The sequence below is a fragment of the Nyctibius grandis genome, chromosome 4 (assembly GCF_013368605.1).
Source record: "Nyctibius grandis isolate bNycGra1 chromosome 4, bNycGra1.pri, whole genome shotgun sequence".
Lineage (NCBI taxonomy): Eukaryota > Metazoa > Chordata > Aves > Nyctibiiformes > Nyctibiidae > Nyctibius > Nyctibius grandis.
In genome coordinates, this window is record NC_090661.1 from 17,474,710 (window position 1) to 17,502,282 (window position 27,573).

Genomic DNA, 27,573 nt, shown 5'->3' on the forward strand with positions numbered 1-27,573 from the left:
TCCAAAAGCAATCTGACACATGCAAACAATAATCAAAGAAATAATTACAAATGAGGCAAGACTGCAGTCACCGTTTTTAACTGACAGTGAGGAAAAAAAAAATCAGGGTGAGGATAAACGTACATGGGGCATCCCAGAGGTAACAGCAATACAGTGCATCTTGCTAGGGCTTGGGAGAGACATCCCTACAATTAAACATTTTCTTTTGCTACAAGTCAAAATGCTTTTATAGTTATTAATCAGTCTGTCAACTCCCCTTTAGGAACGGCACTAAAGTATAAACAGAGCTCAAGATTAAAACCGCTTGTACATGCCCGTCATGTTTAAGGTTTTTCTTATCTTTGTAGCTTTTAAATGATCTGATAATTAAAGTGCAAAGTCTAAAGTGCACGCACTGAGAGCAGAGGTAAGGCAAGTTCAACCCTGCTCTTAAAAACCAGATACATAGTAATGGTCTCGACTTGTTTAAAATCCCCTTACCCACACGTCAAACTCGGGAAAGGGTCAACTTTGGCTCCCGCTTCTTCCCTCTTTAAAACAAAAGCCGCCAGCACCCAAGCAATGCAAGCGCTAACGCAAGGGCCAACTCGCCAAGAGACGGCGACGGAAGCACGGCCTCAGCAGCCCCGGCGCTGGCACCCTCCGGACGGACGGCGTCCCTCACCGCACCGTGCTTGCACAATGCCTCCCGCTATATTTAGGCGCCGCAGGAGGGAGGAAGCCAGCTGCAGGGGAAGCGCCGGCACAATGGAGCACGCTGACCCCGCAGGAAGCCCCTCTTCACAGAACCTGACGGGCTCCGCGGCCGGTGACACTGACATCCTCGCGGCAACGCTGCCAGCAGAAGGAGGAAAGAAGCACAAGTTGCACCTCCTGCTGCATATCAAAGGGGCTTTGGCAGAGCCCCGTACCCAAAAAAACCCAATGCACAATTGGGTTGTTGAGGCTCCCTAAGAGGGGACGGGACACCTCTTTGCTTGAACATGCAAAGGGAGGGGGAAAAAAAGCAAAAGCAACCCCTCAGGAGAGTTTATTGGGAAGGACAGGCCAGCAGTTAAAAGTTTTGTGGGCCTGTCTCAAGTAGAATTAGGTGATTTTATCCCAACGGTTGGAGATGACGTGGGGTCGAGGGACCAACGGTGGCAGCCAGGCAGACAGCCAGCGTGGCGAGCAGCGGGCTGGGGTGTGTGCAGGGAAGAGCAGCCCCAAAGGGGCTAGAGGTGATGGGAAGGCATGAACGCATCCTGTAAAAGGAAGGCTGTCTGCTGGACGCCTGCCAAGCTCCAGAGAGACTCATGGAGGTTTTTGGATGCTGCATAACTGCTGTTTCAAGAAGAACAAGGTATCAGTAGTGGTCTCTCAAAAAAAGGTCTGCTTATTGTCACCAGAATCTGCTAATGCCCAAGAACCAGCCCTCACTGCTCCAGCCTGTACCAGTGATGCTGCTGGTTTAGATTTTCAACCCAAACTGCATCAGGTTTTTTCCATCTTACAGCCTTGGGTGGCTCCACTGGAGAGTCTTCATCACAAGTTCCTCTGGGAAAATCAACTTTGCTCATCCCTGAATGCAGCAGCTTCCGACTTCTTGCATTAGGTCAGCAGAGAGAAGACAAAGCTGGGCTGGGGGCAAGTCATTTCAATGTCTAAGAAGTCACCATTCATGCTAACCACACCAATAGATGGGTAACAAGCAGCTGCAGCACATCTGGAGACCAAGCAGCATGATGCTGGAGGGACCCCAACAACCGGGTCACTCCCATGGATGGACAGAAGATTTTATTCTTAAATTCTTCAAAATAAACACTGAATGCAACTTCCAGGCTGAAGGGAGCCCAGATAAGACTATCTAAGAACCCTGTCCAACTATATCTTGAAAACCTCCAGTGATGGGGACTCTACAACAGCCCTGGGGAAGTTGTTCCTGTGAATGAAATGTAAAAAATGTCTTTCTTATATTGAGATTATCAGGAAAACGTAAGAGCCACTGGCAGCTAGGAAAGTTTTGCTCTGAAAACTATGAGATAAAAGCCCAGCGAGAACCTCAACTGATGGAGGAGACTAAGAGGGAACACAGACATTTGCTGTTTTATAGAAGTCTTCCAGAGCTCTCTGTACTTGCTTCTTGTTGGGATTTGTGCAGCTTCAAAAAACCAAAACCAAACCCGACCTGCTGAACTCCCACCCCAGACAGGCTGTGCAGACATTGGACAAACAAGCGAGGTCCTGGCTTCCCGCTTCTCTCCCCATTCATGCTTTTCCTCACCAGAGCCAGCGCCACTATCAAGCAACCAAACAGCAAGAAGGGAAGAAGGAAAGGGAAGAAGACATGCACCATGTGCAGTTTCCTGACCGGAGCTCAGTGGATGCGACCGGTGGGGTGGGAGCAGCAGGAACACGCAGCCAGCCAGGGGAGAGGGTGGCAATGACTGGCCTGAATCCTGAAAACCACAAAAAACCCTGGAAGGCTTTTGGGATAGAGGCCAGCTTCATTCCTAGGCACAGAAAAGTGGCAGTTATGGAGTCGCCTTTTGTTACCGAGGGCTGGAGCACTACAGCCTCCTGGGAGGCGATGGAGGGGGACTCTGCTCCGGAGTTATTGAAAAACAAGCACAAAATACTTAATGCAACACTAGTGTCTTGTACGATGAATGTAGTGGTGTTTCTCCACAGAAATGCCACGCTGAAGGCTGCAAAAGCTAACAAAGGCAACCAAAGAGCCCAACCACACACTTTGGGTGGTATTTGTTTTCCCACACCCATCCTTCCCCTCAAGGGATGGGGCTGGTAGGGGGTCTCTGCCTCCAGACTGGGTGCCAGGCAGCTGGCAGATTTCACTGCAATCACAGCCCAGGAGGGAATAACCAAGCCCTTTTCCCAGAAAACAGCCTGACACCTCTTAGCTTTCATTCCTGGCAGACAGCGAGGATGACAGCCAGCATGGTTTTGGGCTCCACGTCTGTGAGCAAGGCACCTGTCATCCCCATCCTGAATGACACATTATCCGCCTTAAAGCCAGAGGAGACTTCCCCCCAGCCCAAGCCTCCTCACTATTTAAGCATCAGAGATAGGATTAACTCCTGCTAGCCTGTCCTGGGTGGGAAATTCTTCACCGAAGCAGCATCTGCACCTTCAGGGCTCTACCAGAACTGGCATGATTCTGCATGAGCAAGGCTCCATCTGCCTTTCACATGCCACTTCCCAGCTCATTTGTATTGCAGCTTTCTCAGGGGTTTTAAAACAAGAAATGCTGTTTGCCATAAACAAAAAATAAAATCAGAGAGGTATAAAATGTGAACCGCAGTGCCTACAGTCATGCTGCTCCATCCAATGGCAGCAGGAGATAACCCTGGGAAAGGCCAGAGCTGCAGCAACAGATACAGTGAACAAATCATTTCTAGGTGTTCATGGTACCAACACACCTCCACATCCTTGAGCAACGTCACAGTGTGATTTATAACCCTATGGCACAGTTCTCAGATAAGGCAGCAGTAAGCACGATTGCTAAAGCTGCTACGTGTAACCAACTGCCCGCAGAAGGGAGCCTTGAGCCGCAGGACCTGTATCTTGGAGTTGGCCAGGTCACAGGAAGACTTGCAGGGACAGGTGCTGTCAATATTGCCTGGAGCCCTCTATCTCACTTTTGAGAGCAGCAGCCTTCCAGTACCTGAAGGGGCCTACAGGAAAGCTGGAGAGGGACTTTTTACAAGGGCATGTAGTGATAGGATGAGGGGGAATGGTTTTAAACTGAAAGAGGGGAGATTTAGATTAGATATTAGGAAGAAATTCTTGACTGTGAGGGTGGTGAGACACTGGAACAGGCTGCCCAGAGATGTTGTGGATGCCCCCTCCCTGGCAGTGTTCAAGGCCAGGTTGGATGGGGCTTTGAGCAACCTGGTCTAAGTGGAAGGTGTCCCTGCCCATGGCAGGGGGGTTGGAACTAGATTATCTTTAAGGTCCCTTCCAACCCAAACCATTCTATGATTCTATGAGATGAGGCCTTAAAACAGAAAGCCTTAGGAAAGAGGGACAACCAGTCTTAGTTTCATCCCCTTGTTACAGAGAGGTTCAGGGTCCTGTCTGAATTCAAAGCAGGAGCACAGCAACCATGATAAGATCTCTTTGCTCAAGAGCATCAGGATGTAAAGCATGAGAAAAAGCAGCAGCAGTGGACCAAACATCATCCCCCTTCCCTGATACAACCAGCGCGCATGCTGCTTTGGGCTGCGGGGATCTCCTAAAGCTTTAGCCACATGGAAAGCCTCTGAACATCAGACCCAGGGGACTGAGAGTCATTAAGCACTTCTCTCTGGATGGTGCTAGGTGGGAAAGAAAAAGAAAGCAGCCAAGAGGCCAGCTTAGCTCCCAGCTCACACAGATGATGCCTCTATGGAGGGCCCTTTGCCTCCAGGCAAGGTTGGAAGTGGGATGCTCAGTTCTGGGAGCATGGAAGGGAGAGAAAAGGCAGTATTCAATGTCAGTACTTGCTCTGGCATTAAAGCAGCATAGCTGGTGCCTGCAGGGTTGTAAAACCCATGTCCTGTCCCCGCTGAGAAGTCAAAAAACAAGTAGAAAACACAGACAAAAAAAAAGAAAATAATGAAAAACAAATAAAAAGAGGCACAAGCACAGCAGAGTCCCTCTAAAACAAGCAGGGAGCGGGCCAGCCCTGGCCAGCCCTCCTCCTGTGCCTCACCATCCCCATCAGAGATGCTGTGCAGCTCCAGGCATGGGCATTCCTGGGCAGCGCCCTACCTCTCCCCCCATTTCACTTCTCTCCTGCAGCTTTAACTCATTAAGCTAATGGAAGCCAGTCTCTTCCCCCAGGTCACCATGGCAATGTTTCCAAAAGACAAAAAAAGAAAGAAAAAAAAGACAGCCCGCACCCCCCCCCAGCACCACACCATGCTTCCCAGGAAGCCCAGGCAGCTCTCCAAGCTGTGCCTGCCCTTCCCGCGGGATGCGCTTTAAAAAGGGGCTGAGAGCAGAGGGAAGAGAGATTTTTTGTGTTTATTGTCTGGACAGACACTCCGGGGGGACACTCTGCACATCCAAGAGTTTTGCAAGCCTCTGAGGGAGGCAGGGAGGGCTGCGGTGCCTACCTTGCCATGGCTCCTGGCCTGGAGATGCTGAACATCATGGGGCTCGTTCCCACCCCTGCTGCAGGGAAGGGTGGCACCACCAGATGGTGTCAGGATGGAGACTCCTTCCAGCCCCACATCACGAGTCCTGGAAGAACACCCTCTCTGTAGGCAAAAAGTGCTTTCCTTGTGCCTTGAGGGCAAGATACAGGCAGGGAGTGGAAAGTCCCTCCAGGATGGGGTGGGAGTGGGAAAAGGGTGGCTGCACCAGCCAGCCTACAAGGGAGGATCTCCTGGACATTTTTGTCCGGCTGCCCGGTGGAATTGGCCCAGCAGAGACAACCACTTTCTTGGAAGTGGGGTGAGACAAGGCGGGGGGGATGGGAAAGAGAGGGCTTGCTGGAAGATGGCAACTGGGAAGGCCCTCTGTTCCTGTCCACCCCCTTTTGCAAGAAAAACATTGCTGCTCTGTGGCTGCTAATGACTTCCAGATGGAGCAACACTGTCACAAAGCACGAAGAGCTCTCCTGGGGCCGCATGGCTCGCACGGGGAGATGAAAGGCTGAACAGGCTGCCCTTGTCTGCAAGAAAAGGCAAGAAAGAGCAAAGGACACACCTCTGTCAGAAAAGAGGTGGAGAAAACCCAAAACATCATCTTTGTGCGTGCACACCCATACCCAAACAGACTCCACGGAGATGCCACAGTCAGATTTCTTCTCTTCTGCCTACCCAGAAAACGCTGGAAGCAGACTTGAGTTTCGTAACATCAGCATTCCCGCAAGAGCTGGGAGGAGGTCTACAGTACATCTCCAGCACTGGGATGGAGGATGATGGTGATGCAGCACAGGAGACCCAAGCTGGAACATGCCAGCCTGTCCTCTGCCACCCCAGCCTGCAACACTTGTGGACATCTCTGCGTGCCCTGAGGTCTCACCCACTGACAGAGCCCAAATCCTGATGAAGGATTTCTTTTGGGCTTTGCGTGCCTAAACACGTGGCAGGTTTTCAAAGGAACAGGTTTAAACAGCTCTGAACAGCAAGAAGCCACCTTTGGCACAGGTCTCTGGCGGCAGAGCCAACAGGAGGAGACAAAGGAGGAGGACAACTACATTTGTAGTCAGATAGATCTGAACCCAAAATAACCCGATGGCACCAATTAATGGCCTTAAGTCATAACCAGTTTTAGTCTGCAGAGTAAATGAAACAAAAGAGTTGGTCATGATGACGGTAGACTGAATTACAATTAAATACATGTTGTTTTTTTTAATAGAAATTGAATTATATGATAAGAATACAAAAAAAAGGATTGTTTGTATTGTCAGCTATATTGTGTAAGCCAGATACTTAGAAGGAAGTACTGACAAAGTGTTTTGCCTCAAAACTACTATTTTGAAAATAATTCCATTATTATTGAAGCAGTTTATCTGACAGTGATGAGAGGAAAATCTAGAACTAGTAAATCTCAGCCTTTTTTCTTTTTAAAGGACTAAATAATTACATTATCCTTAACTGTAAATAAGTTTATTTCCAAGAGAGAAAAACTAATTTACTTCTATTTAAAAAAAATCCACACATATCTATTATTTTTTAAATAAGCAATTGTGCTCACTGTGGTTCAAGGCCAGATGCAAACTTTGGTTTCCACTCCCAAGCATGCAAGCCTGGCCACAGTTGTGTCTTTACCAGTAAGCCACAGACACACAGAGCCTTGAAGAAATAGAGCACAAATGAGTGAGAGAAGAACCCAGCGCTGAACCAGCTGTGTGCATCCATGGGATTGCTGCAGTGCCTCATGCCAAAACAGAAGGCGTTTTTTCAGGTGGGTTTATTACAGGACCCAGAGACCAGGACTCTTGGACTCTTCTCTAGCCCTTTCACAAGTTTAGCAAAAGATTTGCTTTTGAGTCTAACCCCACAATGTACAGAAGGTGGCACCACCTTTAAAAGATGCCTAATATTTCTAGAGGGATGGGGACAAGGGTGGGAGCGTGAAGAGAAACCAAGAACTCCCCACTGCTCACGGCAGGTCCGCACTCACTGCAGCCCTACTGGTTTTCAGAGCCTTTGCAACACACCGGAGCTCAGCGCAACCCCCTCTGCAACAAAAAACACATCGCTGAAACCCCGGAAATTGCTGCTTTTTGACCAAGGCAATCCTGAAAAGGCTAATCAAGAAAAAAGTTGCTGTTATGGATAGAGGGCACAGCTCCTCGATGACCACTTAGCCATCGCAAGTCTGTTTGGATGACGTGTCAGGATGCTCTGCACTGCAGGCCACATCTGGGACCCAAGCCAAGAGCCACCAAAGCATGCCCACGTGCCGTAGGGAGACCAGGCAAGCCCTGGGGAAGCTCAGGCAGGTGTCCCAATCCCTACCCATGTATGCACTGCTGCTCGGCAGTCGTTCCTCTCCATGAGGGTCAGATCTCCCTGAGGCCAGCAAAGCCTCAAGACAGTACTTCCAAAAAACCCGAGGATACTCACGAAAGCTTGCCAGCAATGGATGTCACACTGACTTCAAGGACAAGCGTATAGATGTGAGCACAGTTCAACTCAGACGTGTACTCATTTGTGAGAAAGACTTCAAAGCATCCCTGTGCTTTCTGGCCTGTTTCTTCCAGCCCAGTCTGCGTGAAAAGCAGCTTGAACTTATTTCCAGGGCAGAAATTATCAACCTGGGATGTATTTTTATGGAGCAGGATTGTGAAGCGAGTCTGTGACTCACCTCGTGAGAGAGCCCGTGCTCCCGTGAGCCAGTCTCCCCTCTGGCACTACCGCAGAAGCACACGACTGCACAGGCACGCTCATGGCCTTAAAACCAGCCCGAAGCCATTGCTGCCCCCAGCTGTCCCCTCCCTTGTCTCCCACAGGCTTTGCTGCCTGACCTGCTTGGGCGCTCGATCCACAATCATTAGCCTGGTTGCTAGGGAAAAAAACTCAGTAATAATAATTAAAAAACCCCCTGCTTCCTTTCTGTCAGGGCAGCGATACCCAGCAGGACGGTGGGGAACAGGAGCAGTGGCAGCAGCCTCAGTGGCCAAGTTTAACCTGCCACTGTAGAATCATAGAATCACAGAATCGTTTTGGTTGGAAAGGACCTTTAAGATCATTGAGTCCAACCATTAACCTAACACTGCCAAGTCCACCACTAAACCATGTCCCTAAGCACCACATCTATTCGTCTTTTAAATACCTCCAGGGATGGTGACTCCACCACTTCCCTGGGCAGCCTGTTTCAATGTTTGACACCCCTTTCAGTGAAGAAATTTTTCCCAATGTCCAACCTAAGCCTCCCCTGGTGCAACTCGAGGCCGTTTCCTCTCATCCTATCGCTTGTTACCTGGGAGAACAGACCAACACCTGCCTCACTACAACCTCCTTTCAGGTAGTTGTAGAGAGCGACAAGGTCTCCCCTAAGCCTCCTTTTCTCCTGACTAAACAACCCCAGTTCCCTCAGCCACTTCTCCTAAGACTTGTTCTCTAGACCCTTCACCACCTTCGTTGCCCTTCTCTGGACTCTCTCCAGCGCCTCAATGTCTTTCTTGTAGTGAGGGGCCCAGAACTGCACACAGTATTCGAGGTGCAGCCTCACCAGTGCCGAGCACAGGGGGATGATCACTTCCCTAGTCCCGCTGGCCACACTATTTCTGATACAAGCCAGGAAACTGTTGGCCTTATTGGCTACCTGAGCACATTGCTGGCTCATATTCAGCCGGCTGTTGATCAACACCCCCAGGTCCTTTTCCGCCAGGCACGTATTCCTGTCCCAAACCTTACACACCTCCCAAGGAGCACTGGTGCCGTTGTGCTCTGGGAAGGAGACACTGGCCAGCAGAAGATTTACTAATAAAACACAAAAAAAAGTAATCAGAAGCAAAACCAACCCCCTGCTCACCCCCAAAGCTACACGGAAAGCCGCACCCCAGCTCTGGATGCCTTTGCACTCTTCCTCACAGCTGGCCCAGCTCCCAAGGCCGAGCTAATTAGAGCTGCGGGTCATGTCGCCCTGTCAACTTGGCTGTGAGCAGCTGGAGGCAGATTTCCTATTTTGGATCTGGCGGCTGAGAGCTTCACCCAGCCCAGACCATCGGGCTGCCACACTCGGCTCCTCACCGGGTGGCTGCAGCGAAAGCACAGGAACGGGGGCAGCGGGGATGAGCGCCCAGCAATGCTCCCAGCACACAAGAGGCCTGGCAAGGGGGGAAATGTGAAATCCAGGGGTGGGGATTTAAGGCAAACAAGAGCCAAGGCATTCATCCCCACCCTGCTGAAAGCATTTCACCCACAGTGGCTGTCTCTGGGCATCACATAACCAAATCCTTGAAGGATGGGGATCCTGGCTTTCCCCTGACACATTATAGAATCATAGAATTGTTTTGGTTGGAAAGGACCTTTAAGATCATCGAATCCAACCGTTAACCTCGCACTGCCAAGTCCACCACGAAACTATGTCCCTAAGCACCATGTCTTTTAAATACCTCCAGGGATGGTGACTCCACCACCTCTCGGAGCAGCCTGTTCCAATGTTTGATAACCCTTTCAGTGAAGAAATTTTTCCTGATATCCAATCTAAACATCCCCTGGTGCAACTTGAGGCCGTTTCCTCTCATCCTATCACTTGTTATGTGGGAAAAGAGACCGACATCGACCTTGTTACAACCTCCTCTCGGGTAGTTCTAAAGAGCAATAAGGTCTCCCCTCAGCCTCCTTTTCTCCAGACTAAACAACCCCAATTCCCTCAGACGCTCCTCATAAGACTTGTGCTCTAGACCCTTCACCAGCTTCGTTGCCCTTCTCTGGACTTGCTCCAGCACCTCAATGTCTTTCTTGTAGCGAGGGGCCCGAAACTGGACACATTATTCAAGGTGTGGCCTCACCAGTGCTGAGTATAGGGGGACGATCACTTCCCTAGTCCTGCTGGTCACACTATTTCTGATACAAGCCAGGATGCTGTTGGCCTTCTTGGCCACCTGGGCACACTGCTGGCTCATATTCAGCCAGCCATCAATCAACACCCCCAGGTCCTTTTCCTCCAGCCAGCTTTCCAGCCACTCTTCCCCAAGCCTGTAGCGGTGCATGGGGTTGTTGTGCTCCAAGTGCAGGACCCGACATTTGGCCTTGTTGAACCTCATACAATTGGCCTCGGCCCACCGATCCAACCTGTACCCTATCTTCACTATCATCCCACCAAGATGGGGCAAATGCAGTAAGTCCAGCATCACTTGCTTCTTCAAGATCCCCAGGGGCTTTTAAAACCAGTGACACCACAGCAGCAACTTATTGTGAAGAGATCAGATTGCTCCCGTTTGTACTGGTATCCGCTGGGATGGACCAGCTCATCCTTCTCCCCACAGGCTCTCATAGCTCATTGAATCACAGGGTTGTTTTTGTTTTTTTTTTTAAAAAAAAAAGGTAATTTATGTGTAGGGTCAATAAATATCTAAGAAATGGTTAACCAGTTGTTAGCATCCAACGTGTCAATGCCTCGAGCTATCCTGAAGGATGTTTTCTGACCTGTTATTAACACATTGCCCAGCCTCCAGACATGCAGGGCACTTCAGACACAGTATTATACAAGGGTGAGAAGCAAGAAGGGTTTTAGTTTCTCAACTACAAATAAAGCAAATAAATGCTTATTAGACCATATGCTTGCTCTTCATCTGAGCCAGGCTTTTTCCTTTACAGTCACAAAAGCATGAAACTACAGTGCTCCAGCTACCCCCATCCTCGCTACCACTTGGTCTTTACAGCGCCGAAGTGGTTAACCTGCCATTTGCTGGAGCGTTGGGTCCATAGCCAAAATGGAAGTGCCAAAAGCCAAGACTGCAACAAGTGGTTAGGGGATCAGATGGTTTGCGAGCCATGCTCAGGAAAAGTCCATGAAAAAGAGCTCGTTTAACACCCTCCCAAGCCAGCCCACAAGACAGCTTGTTGGATGCAGTGGCAAATTGCTGGGGAGGGGGTACCGCTTGCGGGAAACCCCAACCCCAGGAGCTCCCTCCTCACGGGCTGGATGGTGAGCAGGTGAACAGTCATCTGTGCTCGTAGGGGCTGTGAGAGTGGCTGCCTGCGGCCATCCAGCTGCAGGGGAAGCTCAGAGCAAGGACCACTTCTCTCCTCCTGCTCCCTTGCACGGCTGGACCCGTTCCTTTCCAAGCAGCTCTGCCCTCGCCGGCAGCAAACTCTGCAGCGGGGCCCAGGGGAAGCCTGATCCACAAATGAGAGCTGTAACCAAGAGACCTGAGCTTGCCGTGGTGCAAACCTGCCTTATTTCTGGGGAGAGATTAAGCCCTGCAGCAGGCTGAAGGCAGACAAGCATCACACCTGGCACCCCGGCAGCTGCCCTGCTCCCCACATCCTCCATCTCCCACTTCCCCATTTCTGTCAAATCCCACACCCCAACCAGCTGTGGTAATTATTTTTCCTCTCCTGTAATACACAGACACCCCGGGAAAACAGCCTTTAACAAAACTGCTCCAACTTCGGGGCAGAGGAAAGGACACATAGAGAAATCAGGAGACATCAAAGCGCCGCTTTCCCACTCCCCCTCCTCACTGAGTACAAACCCCACGGTGCAAGTTTCCCTTCTCCAAAAGTTTTTATTGCTTCCCCCTGTCCTGCAGCACCATGGCAAAGCCTGGCTGCCCTTTAAAAGCCTCCTGACAGATCCCAGGACCAGTGCCCAGTGCCAGACACCAAAAAGAGGTTTGCAAAGGGAAAAAAAAAACACACTCCAGCTCTGGAGGCCAACCCCAGAGAGGTTCCCGTTCCCAAAGCAGGAACATTGTGTGCATGTGTATGTTGGATGCCAGAGGAGAACAAGGAGGGAGTACTGGGGGGGGAGGGAAGAAAAAGCAAAAAGAAATCACAGCCTTCAGACTCCAGAGGGCTGGCTGGGAGAGGCAGCAGCTGAAAGAAATGCTCTGCTGTTATTACTGCATGGAAATTACAGCTGCCAGAAGGAATCCAGGACGATCTGTTGCTGAATATAACTTTAAAAAGACAGCCAGCCTCAAATCATGGTCTGTTCTCAGGCGTCGGAAAGTCAGCGCGGTGGTGGGAGCTGTGGTCCATTCCCCATTGCTGTCTAAATAGCAATGGCTAAGGACAAAGATGAAACAAGGGGTGGAAGAGCAAAGGATGCCCAACAGGCAGGAGGGGAGGACTCGCCCCCCATGCTCCAGGTCCCTCCTGGTTTTGGGAGAAATGCGTTACTAGGGGAGACATCAGTTGCTGGCCCCCAGAAGGAAGGGGATGTTTCAGCCGGTTCCTGGAAATGAAAGAGTTTAACTTCTTAAGAGTTCCCTTTTCTCTTTTTAAAATTGAAAATCTACAAAGGGGAAATGCTGTAAATACAGCTCTGGGTGTGACACAGGAGGGGGGAGACAGCAAGAGAGGAAAACCCATCACTATTTACAGTGGGAGCATCTACTGTAACCAGGCACAGGCGAGGAGAAGGGCTCGGGCATGCCACTTCATGGGCAGGCAGGGAAAACCAAAGGAAAACCCTTTCCAGAAGGTAACTTCAGCTACAGGTGAGAACAGGACGTTGGATTAGATGGGCCCTCGCCCCAGTGCCGGCAGCTTGCACCCCGAGCCGGTCCCTGCCTGGCAGCCAGCCCCTCCTGCAAGCTGCTCCCCCTCACCCTGAGGGATCAGTGGACAAGAGGGCAAAAATAGGGGCTTTCATCTCCCAGCACGCCAGCACGCTGTCAATTTAATAAAAGCCACGCTAAGCTTAACCGTAACACACAGAGGCTCCGCCTGCCCCTCCTGGAGAACATGAGTCAGGAGCTCACCCAGCTTCACTTTCCACTGCCAGCCGCTCCGCCGGCTACTTTTACATCCCTTTGGCTAGGAAAGGAGACATGCTTCCAAGAAGTCCCCCCTCTTCCCAAACGTGCTCCGGGGGTGATTGCAGCAGAGAAGAGCACTGGAGAAAACCCTTTGCGCCACAACATGTCTGTTTGTGCTTTTAGCCGCCGTGACTTTCGATTCTGTGCTTGGGCCACAGCTGACATTTAACGAAGGGTTTGACTGGCACGGCAGGGGATATTTTGGGGAGTATGGAGGTATTTTTAGTCATTGCTGCTCAGCCAGAGCTTTCCCCCTGCTTTTGGGCACGCTGCAGTCCACCCCAGGGCACGGCGCCCACGCAGCTACACCAGCATCCCCCAGACCTACTTACCGACGTAGAAGGTGTTGGGGGCCTGCTTGTCCCCCAGCTGCAGGTAGAGGATATTTGTCGTCTGCGAGTCATGCCGGAGCCACAGGGCCACTCCCAGGATGATGCCTCCAGCCAGCTGAGGAGAAAGCAGAGGGAAGCAGGCATTACTCACCACTCCGGCCATGCTGGACCTGGAGTGGCAGTTTTCAGGCGGGAGCGGGCAGCTTGTTTTTCTGCAAATTCTTATTTACTCCTTTCACATACAGAAACATCCTTCCTAACCATTGTCCCGCCCTTGCAACGTGCTTTACCCGTTTGCACATGAGCCACAAGATCCTCCCTGCTTTATGGGAAGATCCCTCATTCTGGGGATGTGCAAAGCCCTTTCCAGTTCCTGCAGGTGATTCCTTTCGTAAGAGCTGTTTTATTGCTCTATTAAAATGGAAGGCTCAGCTATACCCAAGAAGCACAAGAAGTGCGACTGAGGCTTTTAGGAAAGCTTTTCAACAGAAGTTAGGATCAGTACCAATTACTCCCTTTCCCCAACAGGCTGTTATTACCCCATTTCATTTCTCTGTGATGTACAAACACGGTTTTGGGTTTTGTTTGATCTGCTGAGAACCGGGTAGGAAGGATGAGGAGACTGTGGCTCAGAAAGTGGGAGGACTGTCAGTTTTTCTCTCTGCCCCAGTCTTGTGTGCACATTACTTCCCATCCAGGGTCAGGCTTCCAGTCTGAGCAGACCTAGTGGGACAGAGATTTCCATACCCCCAAAAGCTGCTCTGCCTTGGGGAGACTTTGGGGGATTGGACTAGATGATCTTTCGAGGTCCCTTCCAATCCCTAACATTCTGTGATTCTGTGAGACTTGTCCAACCAACACGACACCAAAAAGGCAGTAAAACTGCTGGTAACGCAGAGCAAGAACAGAGACCTGGTGGCTTTGAAGTGCCACTGCACCTGCTCGCAGGGATCCAAACCACCTCCAACCCCCCCAAACACACTCTTCACGATGTCCACATCTTGACATTTCTCACAGTGTTTAGGAGCACACAGATGACCAAGAAACCACACTCAGAGGGACTCGGTAACATTTCCAGCAGCATCTTTGTGTTGTATCCCACTACTCCCCTCCCCATGGGTCTCAGGGATGTCCCACATCAGGAGGGGACAGACAAGGATTCACACCAGCTGCCCTCACAGCATCGCATTGATTAATACCTAGTCGTCTTCCAAAGTGTCCCAGGAGCAGCGGAACCCCTACGGCCGTCACTTCCACTGCTCGGTTTGCTGCCCATTTAATTTTGTAACCTCACAGAAAAAGAGAAACCGTAACGCAGGTCCCATGGGTGGGCTGTGAGCTGGGACGGTGCTCTCCCGCTCCTCCGGCACGTATGTCTTTCCTTAACATCCTAATACAGGGACTGACACAGAGCAAAGCCTTGGTTCAGGCCAAGGCACAACCACGCCGCTTTTGGAGGCTACCATGAAGAAGCTCAACAGAGCAGAGCAGCTCTGCTAGCCGACGAGGCTGACACCGCTGCCTTGCCCACGCTGTTGTCCAGCAGAAGAGCAGAGCACTTGCACACACGCGTGTGCACGCAGACATGCATGACGGAGCCCCCGGGGCAAAGATAAAAACATGCTTCAAACACAGGAGGAGATGTTCTGCGTATGGAGCACCAACCCAGCCTACCACTGGAATATTTATGTTCGAATAATGGGAAGTTTTACGACTGACTTCCTCACTGTTTTCTCTTCCAGAGAGGAGTGGGGAATGGCAACAGAGGATGGGAGCAGATTGGGGACACTGCAGTGGGAAGGTGTCACTGAGAGGAACTCGAGCCAAAGCATTTCCAGCAGGACTCATTGTGTTCTCCATGACACCCCTCCTTCCATTTAAAAACACGAGAGAGAGGGGGAAAAAAATAAAGACATGTGAAAAAAACCCCAAACTTAAGAATTCAATATCACTTCTACGAAAGGCTGGAAGCACCTGTTCAAATGCTGATTTAATTTTCAGTGGCCTAAATCCTTGAAGCCACTCATCTTAAAAAAGGGAAGATGAATACCAAAGAGCACAGAAGCAGAAACGCAATTTTTTTTTCAAAAGGGTCTGAGTCAGGTCAGCTACAGGCATGAGAGACACCATGAAGGTCACATTAAAAAGGAAGAGAGTTTGTCCAGTAAAAGTGCAAAGTTTCCCATTGTGCAAGCGCAGCAGAGCCTCGGTGAACGCACTAGGACTGGGATCTGCAAGACAGGCTGTTGGTGGGATCCCGGCTTTGTCCCTCGGCAGGTCAGCTGGTGGTTGTCCTCCTTGCTCATTTCTGCAAATCCCAGCCAAGAGATTTTTACAGGGGTGCCACCAAAGCTGGGGCAAAACCACACAATTTGTTCAAAACTCACATGGCAAGCTGACCTCAGGGCTTTTCCACTTACTGGAGGGAGAAAATCCCCACTAGCTCCCTGGAGAGGCAGGTAAGATTTTGCAAGCCTTTCCCTGATTTGCCACAAAAATAACCAGCTTTTAACATTTCTCCCACAGCAACCAATGCAACTTCCCCGCCGGCACGGTCCCTCATCCCTCTCGCACTTGGGAGAGCCTGAGGATCTCCAAACACTGGCTATGGAGAAAAGTCACGAAAGCCGGCCCGTGCTCAAATCCAGCTCCAAATAAGGCGGCTCATGGCTTGGCAGAAAGTTACCCAAATCCAGCCTGGCAAGGCTCGTTCATTGTCTGAGGGCATAACGAAGCCCGTGTTTATCCTCTTGGGAGAGGGAGAATGTCCCCAAATTAATCAGTGCCACTTTAAAGTAAAGGTCTCTCGGTGACTCCCAGGGTAGAAGAGACCCTGAGGAAGATCTGGGTTTCTGTGCTGGCTGGGAGAGGTGAAGAAAAGGCTGCAGCCCTTTTTGGTTTGGTTTCCCCCCTGCAAGGAAACATTGCTCTGCCCCGGCACACCGCCCTCCTCACCCAGCAGTACCCACCCCAGCACCCTCTGCCACCGATGGCGAGGCTGGAATGACACCAGCGCAAGGAGGAGCCGTAGCTGCTTTCCAATCAAACTTGCCCTAAAACGCCCAACACAGAACTGACAGCAGGCTGCAAGCTATCCTCAAAATATTTCTCAGTCATTTGGGAGCATCAGTTGAAGGAATAGAGCTTCTTCGGACTCATCAAACCCAACCCAGCGGTGAGGTCTGCCCGTGGCAGCCAGCTGAACCATCTCCAGATGTTCCCAGTTTCAGCCTGAATGTGCCCCAGAAACACCACACGTCCCTCCCGCACCGTCAGACTCCATTTGCTTTTTTAACAGAGCACAGAGGACCTCTGAGTGGAAGTTTTAATCCAACAGCAGCTGGATTTCTTAAGAGAAAGCAACGTTCACTTACTAATGAAAACAGGAGTTTAGACTATGATGAGTAACTTTTTCCATGAAAACCATACATCCTTCTGCCACCAAGAAGCGCAGAACGTAATTAAGGCATCTTTCTTCCCAAAGGAAAGACAACAAGAGGGAGAAAACCTCATCAGCTCGCCACAGTAACCCTGCCTTCCACTGCACCTTGCTTGGGATAATCTCATTTTTAATACCACTTGTTCCAGGTATCAACTCGCTATTTTCTTCTCTCCCCATCCTACAGCCGCTGCTGTTTGCCAACATGAAAGCCACAAGAGCTCCAACCACTGATGGCACTGATCACGCTGGTCTCCAGGCTGCATATCCTCATATATTAAATATCCTTTCTTTTCCCCCCATAGGTACCCGTGATCTCGTGCAGGTTACCTCAGATGGCAATGTCTCAGAGCCCGGGGCCATCACTGGTCGCAGACATGCCCCACGTACCCAGCACAGCTCTCCATTTAAATTTTTGGGGACTGCCTTAATGAAAGCAACAATCTAAAAGCTGCAACTTCAGCAACGCCAGCACTGCATCGCTCTTAGATCTGCTTTCCACAAGCCGACCTCCCCAGCCGGCCCTTCCCCTGCCGGCACGAAGGCACTCGCAGAGGTGGAGGCCGCTGAAACAAGCAACTATTCAGACTCTGAGTATCCAGGTTATTTTGCAGCATTTTAAGCACTACTAACTTTCTCGGCTACTTTTACAGCCTTGCACTTTCTTTGCTCTGGAGTGTTTTAAGTTCTTATTCTGGTGCCTTCCTCTACCTGCACTTTTGTATGGCTTTCTTTAAATTAAAAAAAAAAAAAAAAAATCCCACAGACATACGCCCCAAAACCCAAAAGAAAACAACCCCTCCGTGAAAATTACACCTCCTCCATCTTCCCTGCCCCTTCAAAAATCCACTGCAAGCCTCCAAGGGCACCCAGTCCGTGGCACAGTATCCCCGCTTCATTGCTAGTGCTCCCCAGGATGGGGCCAGCCCTGGCGATTGCACCCCGAGCAGCCTGCTGGCATGGCAGAGGTGGCGCGGCAGGCTCCGGCGTTTCCTCTTTACTGCTGTTTTCCAGCTTCCAGAGATTTATTGCTTCTTCCACAGACAGCCAGACTTTTCCAGCTGGATCCTGCCTGCTCAAGGCTTGCTTTTCACATCGATGCGATTCCCGCTTGGCACAGCGGGGGGGGAGCCCCCATCAGACACTGCCTAGGGAAGGGAAAAGGCAGCCCCCCAGCCCCCTGAGAGGTGATGGGGTGGGACCCCACGTGATGGGATATCTCTATCTGAGCATCCCAATGATGGCGAGTGTGCAGCCCCAGTTTGCTGCCCCATCCACTGTGCACGTAGTGGGGCTCCCTCTTGGATTGAGCCTCACTGACCGACGTGCCGTTCGCCCTGAATTTCCCAGATCCAGCTACAGGGCAAGGGAAGAGGCCTGTCTTTCACAGCTCAGTCACCCCTCCCCTCCCCAAGAAATTCCCATGATTTATGGGTGCAAGGAGTTGCCCTGTTCTCCCCTTTAATGCAGGGCATCCCATACCCGAGCTGCCCCTACCTTCACCTGCTGCTCCCCAGACACTTGCGTACACCAGGACGTGCATCACCCCCGTCCCTTCTGTTGCCCCCATCCCTTTTCCTCCTGTTCCCTTCCCTCCACCCCTCTCTGAAATAGGTTTCCTGGCCAGGAGAAGGAGGAGGAGGAAGAAGTCCTGGCTATAGGGTGGCTTGCAGGGCATGTCAATCGAAGCAGACATCCTGCGGCTCAAGCCGGCGGAGGAGGGAAGCAGAGGTGCCAGCAGTTTCACAATGCTGTATTTTTAGCAGCACTGCTTCCCGCGGCCACGGCTGGTCCTGCCGCCGGGACACTGCTTCCCACCCCCAGGACGCTGCTTCCCACCCTGTGCCTTGCACAGGCCCCATGGCTGGAAGAAGCTCCTGCCTTGCTGCAAAAACGCCGGTGGCAGAGCCCTCGCCGCGATGCCTGTAAAATACCAGTTACAAGAAGCAGGGTGCTGCCAGGAAAGCTTAACAGAATTCGGGTGTTTTATAGTTCAGGATGGTCATTCGAGATTTTTAACAGGTTTTCACGCTGCACAGGCTTGTGTCTTCCCTTACACCGCCTGGAAGCTGAGCCCTTCGTGGGGATGACACCCAGACCCTACTCAGGGAGCCCAGCCGGGGCTCCCCACGGCTCCTCTCCAGCACAACCTGCAAAGCAGCCAAAACAGAGTAAACCAAACCAGGGCACAGAAGGATGAAACAGCTTGCTAAAGCTTGCCATGCAAGAAGCCCAACACACAGCCAGGAATGAATTGCTAATTTGGGGTGGAATGCTTTGCTCCCAGGCCATTTGTCGGTCTCTAGGCGGAGCAGCATTCTCCAATAAGTGCTGCGTAAATAATGAAACATCGCTCTGTCACTGCACCCAGCATGAGTGGGAAAAAGAGCGAGGAGCTAGAGATTCATAACATCATGAAAATTACCTTTGGAAGGGCAATACAAGCCCTTGCAAGATGCGTGCTAGGACCTGACAGGTTCTGCACTACCACCTCGAGGGCCGAGGCGGGCAGGAGAGAAGAACACGGCCGCTGGTGGCAGGCACACATGTACAGGCAGCGTTGAGCCCACTCACACCCCGCACCTGGCTTCCTGGAAAGCAGAAGTTGAATTTCTTTCCTACTGCAAATAGATGCGCCCTGCGGAAGCGCTGAAAGAGCTCAGGGTGCAGCAGGGAGCTGAGAGCTGAACGGCAACCCACGAACCTGGGAACTTTGGTTTGATGCTGTGATGGTGCTCATGTTATGATGGCAGGACTTGACACCAAAAATTCACTTAAAATTTTAAGGCAAGAAGCGCTACAAATGGCCCCCATGCTGCTTGTTGGGGTGGACTGTGGGATGCCCTGGAGCATCAACATGTCAGGACCCCCACAAGACTTTTTTGGAGGGGTGGAAGCAGAAGAAGTGACTTAAATCAGACAAACGCATTGCAGTTTGACAGCCAGACAACGTAAAATCTTCTCGGCCGAGCTCAGCACGGGCACTGGCAAGGGCAGGACTCTTCTTGGACCACGCAGGCGAGGTCTTGGCGCTGTCTTCCATGGTGATCGCACTCGACGGCCGCCAAAGGCCAGGCTGAAAGTTTGCAGGCAAGGCCTGTCCAGGCGTTGCAGAAAGGGCATTTGGGAAGAGCCCCGTGCCCTGCAGGCAGGAGGAGGAGGAGGAAGGCAGGAGGAGGAAGGCAGGAGGAGGAAGGCAGGAGGAGGAAGGCAGGAGGAGGAAGGCAGGAGGAGGAAGGCAGGAGGAGGAAGGCAGGAGGAGGAAGGCAGCCTGCAGCCCCTGCTCCACTCCCAGCAGCGCAGCCGCCGCCACCTTCCAGCAGCAGCTATTAATAGAGCTGCCGGCCGGGGCGAAATTCTCCGCAGGTCCCTATAGTTACCAGCCCCACAACACTGCAGGGCTTTTCAAAACAAGCTCCAGAGGAACACTCCCGGAGGAGCAGCATGCCAGAGGCCAAATAAAGCCTGATGGATGGGAGGAGAGTGGGAATCCGGCATCAAAATCCAGGAGCGGGGTCCTGCGACGGAGAGCACTGAGCCCGCAGGCTACTCCCCCCTGCCACAGCCTGATCCCCGCTGCGGATAGAAGTATCGCTATACATTGACGTCTGCCAGCAGGGTTTAATCGCCCTTGGCGGAGAGGAAAACAATTTCAGATATTGCTTTAAAATTAATTTGGCCCCATACGTAAGCATTTAACTACAATGGTAATACAACTGCTTTCCCTTTTTAATAATAGGCACTTGCACAGTACAGGATCAAAGCGTTTCTTGAGGCATCGTACAGGGGTTAATGCTCTTGCAGGAGATAAGCATTACAGTGGTTCATAGAAGAATAACCTTAGGAAAACAGAGCAATCCCGCCTCCAGCAATGCTCCTCCTTGTGACTGCAGCCCAGCCCATTAACTGAAATCAGGTACCCCCATGGGGCAGGGCACCAGCCTCCTCAAAAGACCTGTTTAAATAACCTTCTGCATGCAGAGACTTCAGAAGAGTTTTCGTAGGTGATGGTAGGACTGTGTTCACTTGACAGAGAGCCCAGAAACACATCCCAGAGAGCCATCAGAAACTTGGGTCCAGGTATGGAGCCTACTAAGAAAACCTCTCCCTTGCCCTTCAAAGACAGGCATTAAATAGCTGCAGGGTCAAACACACGTGGAAATACGCTTGCCTGTACATCTTCCCAGGATACTGAACCCGAAGTTGGTGGAAGAAGATGCTGGGACAGCATCACATCCTTGCTGCTCACAAGGTGCTCTGCGATTCCCAGGGAGACCAATAACCAAACCCAACCCTGAGCTCTGCAGCAGGGCAGCCTGCTAGCTGCTATCACTAATAGCATTTCAGCAGCGGTCGGTGCAAGCCGGCACCCAGAACAAAATGCAAGGTACTTTGTTAGTCCAGGGAGCTATTTCAAACCCGAGCTGCACACCGTGTGAACCACCAGCTCTTCCATTCTCCGTTTAAACCTGTGGACAGAGGTACCCAGCTGCCCTCCTCATCACATCAGGAGGGTCATGAGCCGCTCAGTAGAGTTGTTGCCATGGGACCACCACCAGAGAGCTGCCACCTCCCTCCACCATCACCTCTCATCACCAAAGCCAAGTATCTTTGTGCACGCTTTGCAGACTCCAGGGGACAGCCGACAGATTTTCCAGTGTTGCACAACAAAATACTCGACTCCTCCATCCCTTCCCTTTTGATCACCACTGTTGAAACAGACTTTCACTTCCACCTTCCCTCTGCTCTTGACCTTCTTCCCCTTTGCACCCTGACTGCACCACATCCCCTCAATACAAGCAAGAGAGAAGAGTTACACGGTGCCTGGAAAATGGCATTAGGAGCAAGCTCTTCCTTTTAATTAGACACCTCTTTGGTAGGGCAGTGTAGCGGTGCTCCAGACCTGGAAGGCTGCCACGGGCTGTATTAGCTAATAAGCTGGGCGATCCTTCTCTGAGCAAGCCAATTTCTCCTTGGTTATGTTTAATTAAATTTTAAAATAGCTCTCTGGCTTCCTTTAGCCTCTCCAGGGACTCTTTGCAGCAGTGGTCAGTTCAGCCCCATGCACTGAGCTCTGCTATCGGATTCGGGTAATTCAGGAGAGCAGTCCAAGTCCGGCCATCTACTGAGAGCGGGATGGAGAGGCAGCTCCACCCCGCCACGTGCCCAACCCAGCCCCGCTCCAGGCTGCAGGGTGAGCTGGGACTGCCCACCGCACCAGTAATGGGTACCACCAATGCTCCCTCTCGCAGTGCAGGGAAGCAGAGCATCACCTCACCACCCGCCACCTCAAGGTTTCAGGACAACTTTGCAGCACAGAAAAGCTTTTGTCTTACCAGCCCTGTGTCTCACTAATCAGGTGAGATCCCTAGGTGCTGCCTCCACCACTTCAGTCAGCGGATGCCGCTATGGAACACGCGGTGACCCTTTCTTTCCCAGGATAAGCACCCATTTGTATGTGTGGCCCATGCAGCGGCCACTGCTCCCTCCTCAAGAGCCACCCTGGACCAAGCAGGTAACCCCAGCAAGCCTGCCATCTTCTTTTCAAAAATGCATGCACCAAGGAAAAACAACCCCCAAAATAAAATAAAAACGAAACATCTCGGGCAGAGGTGGCTGCCAAGGCACCCCAGGGAGGTGGCGGTGGGGCTGCCTTTTCCTTTTGCTTTTCAACACGGCTGCTTTGTGAAGCTCCCCCTGCGCTGCCAGGGGAAGACGGGGGGGGGGGGGGGGGGGGGGGGGGGGAAGCCAGAGGGGTGTCAGTTTATTTACACTCCAGCAGGACAGCAGGGCTACTTCAAAAAGTTATCGGAGTTTCTTTATTTTTTAACACTGTTAAGGCTGAGAATTGCTTCCTTTCTTCCTCTCGGGTGCTGGAGCAAGCTCCTGTGCAGCATGATGTGGAGCCTGCCAAACTTTGCGCTCTGTCTCCTGCTTGTTTTCATCAACAGCACCCAACTTCGTCTGGGCGCAAGACAAATGATAAGCTAATGATAAGCAAACAATAAGCAAATGAGAGCAAGGAGCCCAGCAGCCCTTGCATGCTAACCAGCTGACAGGACCGCAGGGCTGCGAGTGCCCGTCTCGCACCTCCCTGGGGTCAGAGCTGGGTCCCAACACAGCCACCCTGCAGCAAGGGTGCTCAGCACCGCGTCCAGCCTTTAAATGCCACCCTGTGAAAAGGACCTTCGCGCTTCAGTGGCGACCCAGGCATCCCTCCCCGACTGGGCATGCAAGGTTGGCTGCTAACCGCGTTCGCTTGGTGGTAAACCTAAAATTCCTCTCGACCACTGGATTAAAAAAAGGACACAAAAGGGCTTGAAAACCCTAAGACCTGGTGTTCAACCACCTTTCAGCTGGCCAGCCTCACAGAAAGCAACTGTTAATTCTAACGAAGCCAAGGCTCCCCACCACAGCAGGTGGTCCGAGGGGACTGGCCATGGGTGAGCTCAGCACTGGGAGGTGTTTTGGGGAGCCGGTGAGTCCCAGCTCACACGCACCCCTCCTTGGGAGGAGCTGGAGCATCTCCCCCCAGTGCTCGCAGGGAGCAGGCGTAAGGCTCCCTCTGAGGGGTAGGGCAAGGCACCAGGGGTCCTAACAAGGAAATTAAATGGATCGGCTGTTCCTCTTGGAAGCAAAATGCTCATTTATAAAAGATAAACTGTTTTGCAAACACAGATTGGGGAGAGCGAGCAAGCTTGCTCAGGAGAGGCGGCTGTGCAGACCCCCCGGCATCCTTCCTGCCACCCAGGAGACCCTTCCTCCCTCGCATCCACACCCGGCGGCTTCAGCGACAAGAATGGCAGGAAATTGGGATCAGAAGGGAAGAAAAAGCCCCAGGATAAGCGTGATAACTCAGAAGAAACAACACTTCAGAGAAGAGCCTACCCACCTCCGTCCTGCCATTTTAAGGGTGGAGGAAGAGGTTAAAAAAAAAAACCACCCCAGGACTGTCCCGCATTCATCTTGCAGCTGGCAACGCATCAGGTATCAATTAACACCGCTGTCGTCAGAGCTCCTCATCTCTCCCTTGGTCAGTGTTACACCCAGAAACAAGGCGAAAAGCCCTGAAATCAGGCTGGATTTGACAGCGCCTGCTCCCACGCAGCAGTGAGCCCTACACCCCCCAGAGGTAGGGACACCCCAAGAGCTTCACCGTGCACCCCCGGGGAGAAGGGGGCGAGTGGGGGCTCCAGCGAGGCAGGGTTTGCTCGGGAAGGCATTGCTCCCCTCCCCGCCTCTCCAGCCCTCCTTGCTGCATTCACTGCTGCAAGCAAACATTAAGAAAATCCCCAGATTCCTCATCAACAGAGCGGGGTGTAAGACAAGGGGCGCATCCTGACCACAGAGCCAGCGCTCAGCAAGCAGTGCCTTGCCTCCGTGGGGTGGGGCTGGGCTTGCTTGCAAGAAAAATAGCATTTTGGGGAATAGAAAACAGCCTGTTTAAAAAATTAAAAAAGCAGCCTGCTTGGGCACATTTTGTTGCTCCCGGGCACAGGAGCAGGGAGAGAGCGTTTCTTGCCAAGCCAGCCCCTCGCTGCCGGAAGGTGTTTTTAACTGGGACAAACCCGGTTTGCGGGGAAACCGGGATACGCCGCTTTTTGCTAAATTAGCTGCATGTCTGGATGGATTATTTCATGAGAAACTTTCTCAGGAAAAGCAGCCTCTCCAGCCTGCGTAAAATTTACATCCTAAAATAACTTCCCAGGCGGCGGAGACAGCGGTTCCCAGCTTGGGCTCGACCCAAACGCGGGCGTCGAGGCTGACTCCCAAGGAGGTGCCAGGGCCGTCGAGCCCCGTCCGCTCCCTGCCAGCACTCAGGGTGGGGAGAGAAAAATCAGCCCAAATCGCTCGTATTTTTTTGAACACCCTCTCCTCTCCAGCTCGTCTGCGGCAGACGGCTGGGCCAGCGCCTCTCCTCCCTCCGCCTGGCAGCATCCCTCCCTCCCTCCCCGCCTGGCTCAGAAACGCCGTTTTCCCCAGCGCAGACCCACAGCAACAGGGGGTTTGGGAGCAGCAGCCCCCGGAGGGGACACCAACCCGCTGCGGCCACCCCACCCTTCCGCTCGCAAAGGATGTGCATAAACACATCTCTCTATATATCGATATAAAAATATACATAAATAGATGTGCATGTGCAAATAAATAAATATATAGGCACGCATAAAAAAAAAAAGCAAAGGATAAGGAGACACCCCCACCCCCCTACCCTCCCACCAAAAAAAAAGCAACCCCTAAGGCATATCCCAAGCACCAAGTCTTAACATTGGGCAGCGGGGGAAGAGGTTAAAACCAGGCGCCGGCAGACGAGCCATATTGGAGCCCCGTTATTTAAAGCGCTGGAGTGGCTCAGCCCCCCCTCCCAGCCCCCCCCGCCGCCCCGGGGCTCACCCAGAAGATGAAGTTGAAGACGAAGAGGAGGTATTTGATGCACTTGGTGCAGCCTTCCACCCCCATGGCGGTGCAACCGAGGCTGGCGGCAACGGCTCTGTCTCCCCTCAATCTCTGCTGCCGGGCTGGGGCGGCGGCGGCGCGGGCGGAGAGGGCCCGCCCCCCGCGCAGGACGCCCCGCCCCCGGGCACGCCCCGCCCTCCGCCCCGGGGACGGGGGATCGGCACACAACGCCCCCCCCCGAAATATGGGTCCGCATGCTTTTTTTTCCCTTTTTCTTTTTTTTTCCTTTTTTTCCTTTTCCATCTTTTTTCCCCTTTTTCCCTCTTTTTTGTGTTCCTCCCTTTTTTATCCTCTTTTTCCCACCCACCAGGGGCAGCTCACAACAAAGAGTTTCCTACACGCAAGTGGCAGCCCCGGGGCCACGGGGGTGTTGAGGGACTGTAGCACCAGCATTTCCTAAATGCTTCCAAAATCTGTCCACCGTCGCTTAAACCTCACCCCTGTCCCTTAAACCTCCCCAGGCAGCCCGGGGTGGGGGGAGAAACTGCTGTGAACGGGTGCAGGGTGCAGCAGGATTTGTATTTCTATCTACAGAAGTTGTAGGGTGCGTCCATGAGGGGAACCCCTCCCCCCCAAAAAAAGAGAAAAGGATTTTTACATTAAAATTCGCAGTTTGAAATTCAGAGATGCATTTCCTCATTCGTTTCCCTCTCCTTTTTTATCCTAAACTCTGATCTGCCCAGCGCTTTTTGCCTAAGCTTGTGGCTTTATTACTGCAAACGATTGCATCAAGTTCAGTAGAACCACTCAGGACGTTTTTACGTCTGTTATTGGGTCACATGGGCATCTCGGGGGCTTCAGGGGTGCCTACCAAAGAGGTTTGGGTCACACACGTCAACAGTTCAAGTAAGCCTTACATTATGGCTTAGAAATTTTAGTTAAATTTTAGTTAAAAGAAAACAGAGCTGAGCAACAGAAGCATGATGAAATTTCCCAATCTTTTGGCCAAAACCCACTTCGGCCCACTTGCTCATCCCTAGAAATATAAATTACTCTCTGTGCTGGTTTTGGCTGGGGTAGGGTTAATTTTCTTCATAGTTGCTGGTATGGGGCTGTGTTTCGGATTTGTGCTAGAAACAGTGTTGATAATACAGGGATGTTTTAGTTGTTGCTGAGAAGTGCTTACACAGAGTCAAGGCCTTTTCTGCTCCTCACACCACCCCACCAGCGAGTAGGCTGGGGATGCACAAGGAGTTGGGAGGGCACACAGCCGGGACAGCTGACCCCAACTGACCAAAGGGATATCCCAGACCATATGACATCATGGTCAACATATAAACCTGGGGGAAGAAGAAAGAATGGGAGGACATCTGGAGCGATGGCATTTGTCTTCCCTAGTAACCATTGCACGTGATGGAGCCCGCTTTTCCTGGAGATGGATGAACACCTGCTGCTGATGGGAAGTGGTGAATGAATTCCTTCTTTTGCTTTGCTTGTGCACGTGGCTTTTGCTTTACCTATTAAACTGTCTTTATCTCAACCCATGAGTTTTCTCACTTTTGCTCTTCCGATTCTCTCCTCCATGCCACTGGGGGGGAGTAAGCGAGCAGCTGTGTGGTGCTTGGTTGCCGGCTGGGGTTAAACCATGACATTCACCCCATGTTATGCTTCCAGCAAGCACATTCACTTCTTCTAGGGGCAGGACAGTAAGTCACATAAGCAGAGTGTAAGAGGACTTCTGGTAAAGGCAGCAGCTAGCAGCTCCAGCAAAGGTCAGGACCTTACCATGCTAAATATGAACTTGGCGCCCGCCTGCAACATCGTAGGTGGAAACCTGGCCTCTTTCTTGCCTGGGCACATTCCTCTGGTGGAAGCATTTCAGGGAGCAGCTTCTGAGCCAAACTCAATGGAAGCCCTCCCTGCCATGCATCCCGTGAGCAGGAATGTGCTGTTAGATAAGCACACATTTCCTACACGTGTATGCTGGAAAAGAGCCAACTTGTTCCAAAATCATCCCATTGCCCTCAGGGATGAGCTGGTCCGGGGCTCCATCATGTTTGTCGAACCTTTCTTTGCCCCTCAGTAACAGCCCACGGTGCTCTGTGGCAGTGAGGTCCGGGGATGAATAGAAGTTGGCCCCGTTCCCCAATTACTTATGCTGAGTACGTCCCCGATTGCCAGCTTGCCGTGGATGCATAAACCCTTTGTCTCTAAGCCACGTTCACTCACCCAGCCTTACCAACGAAGCCAGAGGTTCACAAGGCTATTTATGCCTGTAACTGCTATCCCGAATTATCAGTATGACCCGTCTGGTTACAGCAATAGCATAATCCTGTGTGGCTCCTGCTCATCAATCCAAAGGATAACGGTAGGACCCTGAAGCCACTCACTTGCTACATCATAGCATCTCACATCTTTTTTTCTGCACCTTCATCCTTTCCAGCTAGAAGTATTAAAACAAAAATACCCCCCCA

The 27,573-nt window shown here is 51.7% G+C and overlaps 1 protein-coding gene across 1 annotated transcript in view; it reads right to left on the reverse strand.

Moving 5' to 3' along the window:
- The window catches only part of CD81 (CD81 molecule), a 37,930-nt gene extending 12,677 nt beyond the window's left edge, over positions 1-25,253 (reverse strand). The window contains exons 1-2 of the mRNA XM_068398861.1: positions 25,097-25,253; positions 13,267-13,381 (exon numbers count right to left, since the gene is read on the reverse strand). Coding sequence (XP_068254962.1) covers positions 13,267-13,381; positions 25,097-25,162 — 181 coding nt within the window. The 5' untranslated portion in view covers positions 25,163-25,253. The remainder of the gene's footprint in view (positions 1-13,266; positions 13,382-25,096) is intronic.
- Positions 25,254-27,573: the final 2,320 nt, after the last annotated feature.